At 38.5% G+C, this 13,008-nt stretch overlaps 1 protein-coding gene across 1 annotated transcript in view; it reads right to left on the reverse strand.

Annotated features, from left to right (window-relative positions):
- LOC114655470 (ciliogenesis-associated TTC17-interacting protein) overlaps nucleotides 1–13,008 on the reverse strand; it is a 31,841-nt gene that overhangs the window by 2,408 nt on the left and 16,425 nt on the right. Inside the window, exon 8 of the mRNA XM_028806489.2 lies at nucleotides 2,363–2,439. Coding sequence (XP_028662322.1) covers nucleotides 2,363–2,439 — 77 coding nt within the window. The remainder of the gene's footprint in view (nucleotides 1–2,362; nucleotides 2,440–13,008) is intronic.

Here is a 13,008-nt window from a genome sequence, read left to right on the forward strand (position 1 = left end):
CCCAGTTGTGCCACTAGGTGTATCATCTTGCAGCCCACCAGGATGTGTTTTAGTGTTGCTGAAGTTTGACGGAAGGATATATGTAGCTGTACCAGACTCTTTCCACTTCTTAATAATTGATTTAACTGTACTCCAAGAGATATTCAGTGACTTGGATATTTCTTGTCTCCATTTCTTGTCTTGTGCTTTTCAATCACCTGTTCATGGTATTATTTGGGGTGTTCATTTGTCTGTATTGTGTAGGTTAGGCCACCATACTGACTCACCAAAAGTTGGACCTTCCAGGTAAGGTGCATTTGTACTATAATCAATTGAAACCCCTTGACCAGGACAGGTGATCTCCATTGAATTAATTCTGTGACTGCTAAAGCTGCTCATCTGATGATTTAGGTGTATTATATCAAAAGAGAAAAATAGCTGTTCAATTAGTTATTTTATGCTTCATATTTGTAATTAATTTAAACCAGTTTCCAGTGATCTGTTTTTATTCTGACATTAAAGAGACTTTATCTGTTTATCAATGTAAAACAAATTATAAATCTGTTTTGTAACAGTAAAATGTGAGAACTTCCAAGGGGATAAATACTTTTTATAGGCACTGCATATTTTAACACATACAACAAGAGGTTCCTATTTATATGGTGAGAGGTGGAACTATAATAAAAACTTAAGTTCATGCTTTTCTTTATTATATGTCATACACTGTCAGAGTGCTTGACCTTAGTTTTAAATGAGAAAGAACCAGTATGTAAAAAATATACAGATACAGCTGGTCCATTCTGAATGATTGTAAGCTTTGATTAATCTTTTGTAGAGGGCCAGGCACTGTTTGTGTTCTTTCTCAGTCTTATTCTAACATGACCTCAATAGAACCATGACAAAAGGCAACCTAGGTGTTTAATAAGGAGTTACTTTTACACTTGGTTTTTAAAGAATTCATACATTTACATTCTGAAGTGTCTGGTAATAACATGATATGTTCTGAAGCTCCAAACTTGTTTTTACTGACTCTGATGACTCTTAAAATTAAGATTTGGCCATGTGTGAAAAACTCTAATCCAAATAATAAAAATTGCTTTAAAAACCACAGGAATTTCAGGCATTTCCCAAATGTCAAAAGTAAAAAAAACTGCAGGAATATTTTTCTAGTTTGATATCATACATAACATCATACATTGCACAACACCAGTGATGCATCTGAAAAAAATCTTTTGTTTTATGCTGTGTCCCAAATATTAGATTGTACTGTATAGCCAATTAATAAAAAGGGTTTTGTCCTCTCTTATTTACTTATTTTACTTGTATGTGTTTATCCATGTCCTGCCAAGCCACTACAACTTTGCCCAGATCTAGTGCTCTTCTATGTAGTGTGGGTCATAAGGCAGAAGCTGGTCCTAGATGGAAAGCCACTCCGTTGCAGAGTGCACAATCTGTATAGTCACTCAAGATGGGGTGATTTAACCCGTTAAAGGAATACTCCACACAAAAGGGATATTTTTTAAAATATTTTACTTATTCTATATACTTTGTAGTGGTGGACAAGAAAATGTGCTTTTGTCAAGTTTTCATGTAGAATTGAGAGAAAAAAAGTTTATGACAAAAGCTAGTAGTGAAAATATGCTGCACAAAGGCAAACAATGTGAAATAGTGGATTGGAGAAAAAAATATCGCATAACTCACGTCACATAAATCACATTTTGGTTATCTAATTGTATGTTTAAAACATTCAAAATGCAAGCTTTTCTGCTACTGTTAAATAGTTACTTTCAGAATAATCAGTGCACATCATAAACATAAATCTAAAGCCTCGTGGGATTGGCTTTTTGAATTGAAGACGGGACTCATGACCAACAAATGATGGGATGAGGTAGGTCTTCAATCCAAAAAGAAGCATCCTGTGAGGCTTTATGTTTGTGTTTATGATGTGTGCTGATGATTCCAGAAGTAAATAGTTAAGAACATTTTTGCAAAAAAGCATGTGTTTTACATATGAATAACTGACATGTAGATTACGTGGGATATTTTTTCTTCTTCTTTCCCTTGACATTGTTGTTATCACATTGTTTACCATTGTAAAGAACTGGTCACCATAGGGTTCTATTATATCATAAACTTTTTTCTTTCCATTCTGCATGAAAACATGAGGTTAATTTTTTTTGGCAAGCACTACAAACTACATGGGGTAACTAGCATATCAAAAAATATCACTTTTGAGTGAAGTATTTCTTTAATCCACTTTGATTAGAAACCTACATGAACATAGGGATAATATGTAAACTATGCCATAATGTAGACAGATTGTACCAGGTGGACCACTATGCTACCAAGAGCCTGATTCGGGTTACAATGATAGAAAGTGTACCTTTTTGTATTAATGATGGTAGCACTAAAAGCTTCATTGTCACAGGAGATCCAACTTGCACTCTGCTTGCTAGATGCCTGAAAAAAGAAAAGTTATCACTTTCATTATATATACAGTACAGTAATCCCTCGCTATATCACACTTCAACTTTTGCGGCTTCACTCTATCACAGATTTTATATGTAAGCATATTTAAATATATATCGCAGATTTTTTGCTTGTTCACGGATTTCTGCAGACAATGGGTCTTTTAATTTCTGGTACATGCTTCCTCAGTTGGTTTGCCCAGTTGATTTTATACAAGGGACGCTATTGGCAGATGGCTGAGAAGCAACCCAACCAGAGTGCGTATTACGTATTAAATAAAACTCCTCAAATATATTGTGAGCACGGGGGCTGTTCGCACCCCTAGAGGATACGGCTGCTCCTCAAAAAACGCTGAAAGATTACCTTCACATTGCTGCCATCCTTCCTGGGCTTACATATGGCTGCTTTGTCAAGCGATATGCTTCCTGCACGGTGCTTCGCATACTTAAAAGATCAAACAGCACGTATTGATCTTTGATTGTTTACTTTTCTCTCTCTCTTGCTCTGAAATTCTCTGCTCCTGACGGAGGGGGTGTGAGAAAGGGGACTGTTCGCACACTGGCCTAAGGATACGGACGCTCCTCTAAAAAATGCTGAAAGACTACCTTCACATTGCTCTCTTCCTTGCAGCTGCTTTGTCCGGCGGTGCTTCGCATACTTAAAAGCCAAACAGCCCTATTGATTTTTGTTTGCTTTTTTCTCTCTCTCTCTGCCATTCTCTGCTCCTGACTCACACTCCTTTGAAGAGGACGATATGTTTGCATTCTTTTAATTGTGAGACGTCATCTCTGTCTTGTCATGGAGCACAGTTTAAACTTTTGAAAAAGAGACAAATGTTTGTTTGCAGTGTTTGAATAACGTTCCTGTCTCTCTACAACCTCCTGTGTTTCTGTGCAAATCTGTGACCCAAGCATGACAATATAAAAATAACCATATAAACATATGGCTTCTACTTTGCGGATTTTCACCTTTCGCAGGGGGTTCTGGAACGCAACCCCCGCGATCGAGGAGGGATTATTGTATATAAAATAAAGGTAGCCTTTATTGGTCTGCAAGAAAAATTATTTTAAACTGGTTTTAAAAGGAAAAAGGAAATAGATGCCATTGGTCTGGCAAATCTATACAGATATTATTCAGTAGCAGAGTTTGTGTACCACAGTGCTTCCCAGATCTGGATGATTTTATTCCAGCCAGTTACTTACAAATGGATGCCTATCTTTAATGAAATTCTTCATTAATTACCATGAATTGTTTTCCTTCTTGTTCTTGTCAATTGATATTTATTCTGCATAGCATGTATTTTGCTATTCTTATAATTTATCAAAGATGTTTGTTTTGTGACCCTGCTATAGAATGGAGTCCTATCCATGACTGTATCTTGCCTTGAACCCAGGGCTTCCAGGATAGGCTCTAGCCCACCATGACCCTGAATTGGATTAGGTAAGTCTGAGAATATTATATTAAGATTGTTTCACAGCAGTACATTTGTCCTATTGAAGTTGCTAAAATGTACTGTACATTCTGAACGTCTTTCTTAATATTTTCTATTGTTTATGAAGCACCTTATGATCTTTGCTGCATGCAAAAATATTTTTTGTTAAACTTAATGAATCATCTCTTAACACATGAGTGTATTCAATTGAATCTGATAATCACAGAGAAACAACACATTAGGTTGCATTAAATTAGAGTAAATTGCCTCTGATTTAGGAATCGCTAATCCACAGTGTGCTCAAAAAACTAAGATTAGAAAGCATATTTCCTGCCTCTAAATTAATTAGGAAAAAGCTAGCAAGCCTTTACCATCACAGATAAAAGTTGTTTTGTAAATAATGTGTACATAAACTTAACATCTAATCAAGTATTTGAGCAAAACAGCACTTTTTTTATTAAAAGTTCAAAAAATTCCTTTTTGTGAATAATTTTCTTTGAAAATTCAAAATCATATGTATTAATTAGTTGGGGAAAAGGAAATAGCAATCGTAATAATATAACTTTTATGTTATTTATAAGTCTAAAGCTAAAATGTATTACATACAGAAAGATCACTCCGAATTTTCAAACAATTCTAGAAAAAAAAAATATTATTTTGCAACAATTACTGGAAAGTTCAATCCAAACAGATAAAGGAAAGTCTATTCTGTAGCGGTGCCCTTAGAGACTAATTAGTTATTTGAGGACTTCTCATTCAGGGCAGGGGAAATCTGACCTCTTGGAACAGGATGATACAAGCTTATTATGTGAACATTCAATTATTCTTTTCCTGGAATGAACTGGCTCCATCTGCTTCTAAAGTAAATTGTAAATTATGTGATAGATGCGGTCAGCCATAACTTCTGATTATAACCTTATCATTTTTCTCTTCTCCTAAGGAAGGAAATGAACCACTCACACACTAATGTGGATTGTAATGCCTCATCAAATACTACAGAAGTACATTTTCCTTGGCCTAGGCAAACAAAGATACTGTTTATTAAGCAGAACAGGTGAAATTTCCTCATATTTATCAGTTTGTCCACAACAAACATTTGTATAGTATAACACAACATATAAAATATCTTAATATTAAATATAGATTAATGTTTGTCAGCTATTAAACTTTTGTTTCCCAGTTATACTTATTTAATGTATACTAACAGATTTTATGTATGAAGCTGTTTCTTAAAATTTGAGCCTTTTTTTTTACCATTTTTGAAGCTGTGATATGTTTAATAATCAGAAGACACAGATACTGTAATGTTTTATTTTAAATTAATAATTAATATAAACTAAAATGTTTAACACTCAGTTTATAACTGAAAATGATATAATATTGTTCAAGAATTCACAAGTTTGAAAATGTGCACATGGTGTAACATTCAGGTATATTTGATGCCTTAGTTGTCATTTTTTACATTTTTTTGTGCAGTGGCACGAAACAATGTTCCCCAGGTCCTATGTTTATGTACATGGTGGGGCATAAAGATCTCCCACATTTTGAGGGAGAACTGTGCGGGCTGTAGTTGGGGTACAGAGGTGGGGTAGGTCTCATTCGGTAGGTTAGGCTCTACTGTTTTTAGTACCCATCATGAGTTGGACCGGTGAACATGGGGGCTTTGTTGTTCAAGCGTATTATGAGAACAACCGTTCTGTGATAGCAATGCAAACAGCGTTTCGTACACGCTTTGCGCTCGGTCGAAATGCATCTGGATTTCTAACATTCGGGCAACTGGGTCCACACTGAAAAGAAAATCACCTGACAGACCTAGGACAGAACATATGTGGTTTCAACAGGATGGGGCCACAGCTCACACAGCAAGACATTCGCTTGGAGTGTTGTGGGAAATGTTCCCTGGGCATCTGATCTCTTTAAGGGGACATGTGGGGTGGCCAGCACAGTCACCAAATTTAAGCCCATGTGACTTTTTCCTTTGGAGATACCTAAAGGAAAAGGTTTTCAAACATTGTCCTCGATCTCTTGAAGATTTGAGGGAAAGGATCAGATAGGAAATTGACGCCATTCTGCCTGAGATGATCCGGAGAGTGATGGAGAACTTCTGGGAACGTCTTCAGCAATGTATTGCCAACAATGACCGCAAAACCCATTAAAACAAAACTGATTTTATGTACTTTTCAGAAATATATATAATTTTTTTTAGATAGCTTTGTTCATTTTTATATCCCTTCAAAATATGGGAGATCCTTATGCCCCACCCTATATAAGACCACTAAAGAAGTATACTGCACTATAAATACAATACAATACAATACAATTTATTTTTGTGTAGCCCAAAATCACACAAGAAGTGCCGCAAAGGGCTTTAACAGGCCCTGCCTCTTGACAGCCCCCCAGCCCTGACTCTCTAAGAAGACAAGGAAAAACTCCCCCCAAAAAAAAACCTTGTAGGGTAAATGAAGAAACCTTGGGAAAGGCAGTTCAAAGAGACACCCCTTTCCAGGTAAGTTGGGCATGCAGTGGGTGTCAAAAGAAGGGGGTCAATACAATACAATACAAATAGATAGATAAATAAATAATAGGTAAGTGAATAGATAGTAACAATTTGAAAAAGATAGCAATAAATAGTTACAACATCTAATAATAAAAAACAGCCAAATGAAGTGTAACAAATGTACTGCATATAAATAAGCTACTAGGAGCAGATCTGAGGGATGGGGACAGCAGAGAGTTCAGAGTCCAGACAGCCAAGCGGTAGAAGCTGTTGAAGAACCTGGCAGAACTAGTTCTGATTCTACAATACCTTCTGCCAGATGGAAGTGGGACAAAGAGAACATGGGAGGGGTGGGAGCAGTTCCACACAATGCTATAGGCTTTGTCATTGCAACGCTTTATAAAGACGTGTTTAACGGAGGGCAGAGAGATCCTAATGATGTTTTCTGCTGTGTGTACTGTCCATTGTACAACCTTGCGGTGAGAAACACAGAAGTTCCCAAACCAGACAGTGATGCAACTGGTCAAAGCACTCTTGATGGTGCCCCTGTAGAATGTGGTGAGAATGGGGGGAGGTAGACTTGTCTTCTTCAGCTGCCAAAGGAAGCGGAGGTTTTTGCTGCACCTTCTTGGTTATGAAGGTAATGTTAATTGACCAGGTAAGCTCAGCTGCTAGCTGCACACCAAAGAATTTAGTGCTCTTGACCAATTCCACCACAGAGGCCTCAATGTGTACTGGGGTGTGGACAGCTTGGGCCTTCCAGAAGTCAACAGTCATCTCCTCTTTCATCTTGTCCACATTAAGAGACAGATTATAGCACTTGCACCAGTCCTCCAATCTTTGCATCTCCTTTCTGTAAGCTGACTCATTCCCATTGCTGATGAGACCCCCCCACCCACCATTGTGTTTTGCGGAAGCGTAATGATGGTGTTAGAGCTGTACGCAGCTGTACAATCGTGGGTCAGCAGAGTGAACAGAAGTGGGCTGAGTACACAGCCCTGGGCAGAGATGGTTGCATTCAGCGTGATGGTACTGGAGATGGTGTTTCTGATGCAGACTGTTTGAGGTCTGTCTATCAAGAAGTTCAGGATCCAGTTGCATAGGAAAGTGTTGTAGCCTAGCACACCCAACTTCCCCATGAGCTTCAGAAGGATACTGGTGTTGAAAACTGAACTGAAGCCAATGAAAAGCATTATAGCATAAGTGTCTCTTTTGTCCAGATGAGACAGGGCCAGATGAAGAGTAGACCATATGGCATCTTCGGTGGAATGGTTCAGTCAATAGGCAAATTAGAGAGGGTCATGTGATGTGAGAACTCTGGCTTTCAAGTGGCCCAAAACTAGCCTCTTAAAGGACTTCTTGATGACAGATGTGACTACTATAGGGCAGAGGACAGAGAACTATTTCGGCATGGGTATAATGGTGGTAATTTTGACACACTTTGGGATGATTACCTGCCTCAGGGAAGTGTTGAATTTGTCTGTAAAGATATCCATCAGCTGTTTTGCACATTCCCTTAGCACTCAGCCAGGTATATTCTCTTGTTCAGTAGCTTTGCATGGGTTAACTTTCAAGTCAGCAATAGACAAGCACAGTACCTGTTCTTCCTGAGAAGGGATGGACTTCCATGCAAGTATGTCATTCAGACTATCAAACTGAACGTAGAAGATGTTTACAACATCTGGAAGGGAGGCATCTCCACCACAGACAGGTGGTATGGTGTTATAGTATGTAATGACTTGGATTCTCTGCCACATGTGCCATGTGTTTCTGGTGTCCTGAAAATGGCTGTGGATTTTCTTGTCATATTATTGCTTAGCTGCTTTGATGCCGAGAGGTAGATTTGTTCTCAGCCCTCGCTGTCCTGGAGCCTACCTTGTCACCTGACCTAAAGGTTGCATTATGGGCTTTTAACAGTGCATTTTAAAAATGTCACTTATGGTTTCTGATTGGCATGTTCTGGTGATATTTTGAGACAGTCACATTATCTATACACTTGTTAACATAGTCCATGACTGATAATGAATACTCCTCTAAGTTGATCTGATGACCATAGGTGGCAGCTGTTTAAACATGGCCCAATCTATGTGATCAAACCTGTCTTGCAAGGGCTAAAACAGCACCCACTGGCTATACCTTGATCCGTATGCGATTTGGTTTGAACCATTCATTCAGTGTTTGGTAACATGACCAGAAAAACTAAGATGGTTACGGCTTTGTAAGTATCATGAGTTTGTAAATATAAGTTCCAGTTTGTTTTCTCTCCATCAGGTTTGAACGTTCCTGTGTTGATAAAAGTTACGAACAACCATCTTCAAGTTTACGTGATTAAAATCTCAACCCACAATTCTAAAAAGCACCAGGATGCATGACTTTGTAAACAAACTCCCATGTCAAGGAAAAAGGACGGTACTTTACAGTTAGACATTCCAGCACTGGAAAGTAGTCACTTGTCCCTCATCTTTTGCTGGGTTATCCATTGACCCCTGGGGTTGTCCATCTTGTTGTCCAATGAGCGAGTATTTGAAAGCAGGATAGGAAAGAGCACTAGCCTGATTGGATTTTCTTCTATTCTGATTTGGACACCAGCTTTTTTACCTTGCTTCCGTTTCTGTTCACATTGTTTCAGTGGTGGTGGATGTTTCATTTGACAGCTGTATCACATGAAACCATGTTCTCTCAGCCTGATCTTCGCAGAATGCCAAGGCTGGGGTAATATTGTATGCTGAGCAGTGATCACTGTTGTAAAGCATTGTATATTAACAGTAGGTTTTCCACATAATGTATGCAGTACAATACACATGAGAGTCAACATTTAACACATTTTGCACCAAATTCTTTGGACCTGGAGCAGCTGCAGCATCTACACGCACTGCCATCTTGCCAACAGATACAGTAACAGATTCCAATTTAAGTTATGAAAAAATGGTATTGATTGAAGTTCCTTTTGTTAGCTGATGGTTATGGCAGGCTTCTGTCCAACTATAGTTAAAATTTCATAAATGTAACAGTTTTGAAAGATATACATGAAGGGATAACAAAAAGTTGGCTGCTTCAGCCCATGATGGAGAGCAGGTCTGGAGCTTTGCTGCTAATTTCTAATGTCAGACAAATACTGAATCATTATATATAGATAATGTAGCCGTGAGGCTTTTTTTAGGGTAATACAGTGGAACCTCAGTTCACGACCATAATTTGTTCCAAAACTCTGGCCGTAACCCTATTTGGTTGTGAACCGAAGTAATTTCCCCCATAGGATTGTATGTAAATTCAATGGATAGTGTAATAGTAAACTAAATGTAAAAACATTGAATAACACTGAGAAAACCTTGAACAGAGAAAACTAACACTGCAATAGTTCGCGCTATAGCGCTACCAACCGCTGGCTAAAAACACTTTTTTTTTAATGAGTTTTAAGCACAGGGAAAAAAATGAACATTTGAAAAAATCCGTAATTTAATAAATCACCAAGAAAAGTAACATTGCAACAATGCACGCTACGAACCGATCGCTGTAAACAAAAGTGAAAACAAAATCAAGCCCAGTGCATTCTTTAACTGCCTTCTCTACCTTATGCGTCCAGCTCTCTCTCTTGCGCTGCCTGTGTGTCTGTGTCTCTCTCTCTCTTGCGCTGCCTGTGTGCGTCTCTCTCTCGCGCTGCCTGTGTGTGTGTGTGTGTGTGTGTCTCTCTCTCTCGCGGTGCCTGTGTGTGTGTCTCTCTCTCTCTCGCGGTGCCTGTGTGTGTGTGTGTGTCTCTCTCTCTCGCGCTGCCTGTGTGTGTGTGTGTGTCTCTCTCTCTCTCGCGCTGCCTATGTGTGTGTGTCTCTCTCTCTCGTGTGTGTCGCGCTCTCTCGCTCTCTCTCTCTTGCTCGCTGCACAGGAAATGCACAGGGAGAGACTGAACACGTACAAACCGAAAGGGAAACTGGCTTATTCGTATACCGAGTGTGTGGTCGTGAACAGATGCAAAAGTATGGCAAACTTTTTGGTCGTAAACCAATTTGTACGTGTTCCGAGACGTTCGTGAACCGAGGTTCCACTGTATAAATACTGAGGACAAAACATCCATACTGTATTACTGCCCAGGGTAATAAATTACATTGAAGCAAATGTCAATCAGCCTGTTCCATTCATGAACACTACAAGCTGTACCTGCTCTATTAAAATGTTAATAAGTTTAAATATAAACCTGTAATATAAACTGAGCATGGAAGACTTCATCTTTCTCCCACCCATAATCCTGTTATTGACAGCAACAGCTCTCTATTATCCAAGCCAGAAGTTATTATGTGTGTTTTGGGAGGGAGGTGTTGTTTGTTTTTGTTTTGTGGTGTAAAAGTGTTCACGAAAGGCACTTTAACCTCTGAGGTGGTAATAGTGGTAAAACTGGAACTTGTAGTCAAATATCTCAATCAAAAATTATCTATTCAAGATTCACTCAGCATAGATAAGCACTAATATAAAGCAAGGATATCTCAACTCTGGCCTAGGCTAGAAGCCTCTCCTCTCACCAGGTGTCCCTGCTGGGATTTGCTTACATGTCAATCCATCTTCAGATTACTTCCTGTGAAAGGGCTACACTTCAGAATACCCCAGCAAAAGTCAGAAACCACTACTCCTGTCGGCTTTTGTATCCTGATGACTACCTTTGAAAGGTCTACACAATCTACCAGAAGTCAAGGGCTAACTGCTGCCCCTGACAGTATGCAATCTAAATGGACACAGTTCATTTCATTAACAATCATCAGTCATTGCTGAATGTCAGTAAATAACAGAACAACTTGAACAAAGCAATACTCAAACTACAGTATTTCAATCATTAAGTATGCTTATGTGAAGGAGAAGCCAGGTGTAAATGTTAGACGTGAAAACATACAACCTGAACAATTCAGATCAGGGCTACACAGCAAGCTTTGTGTCAGGTAGTTGTGGCCTTGGTTGTTACAGCCTTCATTTTTGTAAGCCAAGTGTGATGCTTGGGAGCGGAGAGGTGGTCTATAGGTGTCAAGATTTGACCAAGTTGTCTTCTCTTTGGCAGTTGTTTCGCTCTCTCTCCTCCTCATCAATGCTTATTTGTAAAATCCTTTGAATTCATAGTGTCATGCTAGCCATGTTATGAAATTTTTGTATCAGTCAAAAAACTGGGACAACTGATATTTTTCCACGGTCTGATTGACTGTTAATTAAGTTTTTTTCTTTCCGCATATTCTTACCAGCAAACACACACTGGTCACTTTATCTAAGCTGAAACATATACATTCTAATAAACAATGCCACTCTTTTAACAATTTTATACTTATTTTCCGAGAATTCCTGTCCATATCTATTTTGCATACACCCCAGAATTTTATCTAGTCCCAAATTTGACACTCTTGGAAAACTACTTTATTAATATTAATAACCTAATGAGAATATTTCTCATATAAGCTCTGAGCTCACAAGTTGAGTCATTATGTAAATAATTCTGAGATGAAAACATATTGAAATAAAATACACAACTTAAATATTATGTACCGTATTTAGCATACTTTAAAAGCACAATTTTCCAACAGTATTAATGTTTTTTTTTGTTTTTCTTCACAAGCTCCTGTTAAATTTTAATTTTTTTCTGTGGTCAAATAAAGTATAGTTTAATCTATTTGTTTATTCTGTGCTTACAGAGCAATACTTATATAATTCCTTCGCTCTCAGATTCATTTCAAGATAGGTCAATTTTTGTTTTTTATACAAAATATACAAGTTTTAGTGACCCCTCTCAAGGTAAATTTGAAACTGCAAATTAATCTGTATCTGATCTTTTAAGATGAATGAGTTTGGGTTCAGTGGGTGATTTTGAAATTTCAAAAAATTGTACAGCGCACTGACTCCACTAAACCTCTTCTCGACTGCTTATCTGACATTAAGGACTGGCTGGCTGTAAACTTCCTTCACCTGAACGATTCAAAAACCGAGGTCATTGTTTTTAGTCCTGACCGCAAACAGACCCTACCCCTTGGCCTCGACTTTCTTCCCATTCCAGTAACTTCGTCTGTTTCCAATCTTGGAATCAAAATGGATATGGTCCTGAAAATGGATGCTCAAGTCAACAGCACAGTAAAATCCTGCTTTTTCCATCTCAGGCGAATTGCCAAACTCAAACCAATTCTGCCTTACCACCTCCTGGAATCAGTAATCCATGCATTCATTACGTCCCGGCTCGACTATTCTAATTCCTGCCTATATGGTATTAGTAAAGCCACTCTTTCTAGACTCCAATTGGTTCAAAATGCGGCTGCAAGGCTTTTAACTGGAAGCAGCAGAGGCCAACACATTACACCGATTTTAAAAACCCTACACTGGCTGCCGGTTAGCTTCAGAATTGATTTTAAGATACTCCTCTTAACCTATAAGGCACTAAATGGTCTAGCCCCTGCCTACTTGAGTGTCTTGCTCCATCGTCACAATCCCCCTTGTGTTCTTAGATCCGAAGATCAGCTGCTCCTAACCGTTCCCAAGGCACATTTTAAAGTTCATGGTGAAAGGGCTTTTTCCGTCTGTGCACCCAGGCTCTGGAACTCCTTACCTTTAGTGGTTAGGCAAGCCACTTCAGTCGCCACATTCAAATCACACCTAAAAACGCACTTCTTCACAT

The sequence above is a fragment of the Erpetoichthys calabaricus genome, chromosome 8 (genome assembly GCF_900747795.2).
Source record: "Erpetoichthys calabaricus chromosome 8, fErpCal1.3, whole genome shotgun sequence".
Taxonomy (NCBI): Eukaryota; Metazoa; Chordata; class Cladistia; order Polypteriformes; family Polypteridae; genus Erpetoichthys; species Erpetoichthys calabaricus.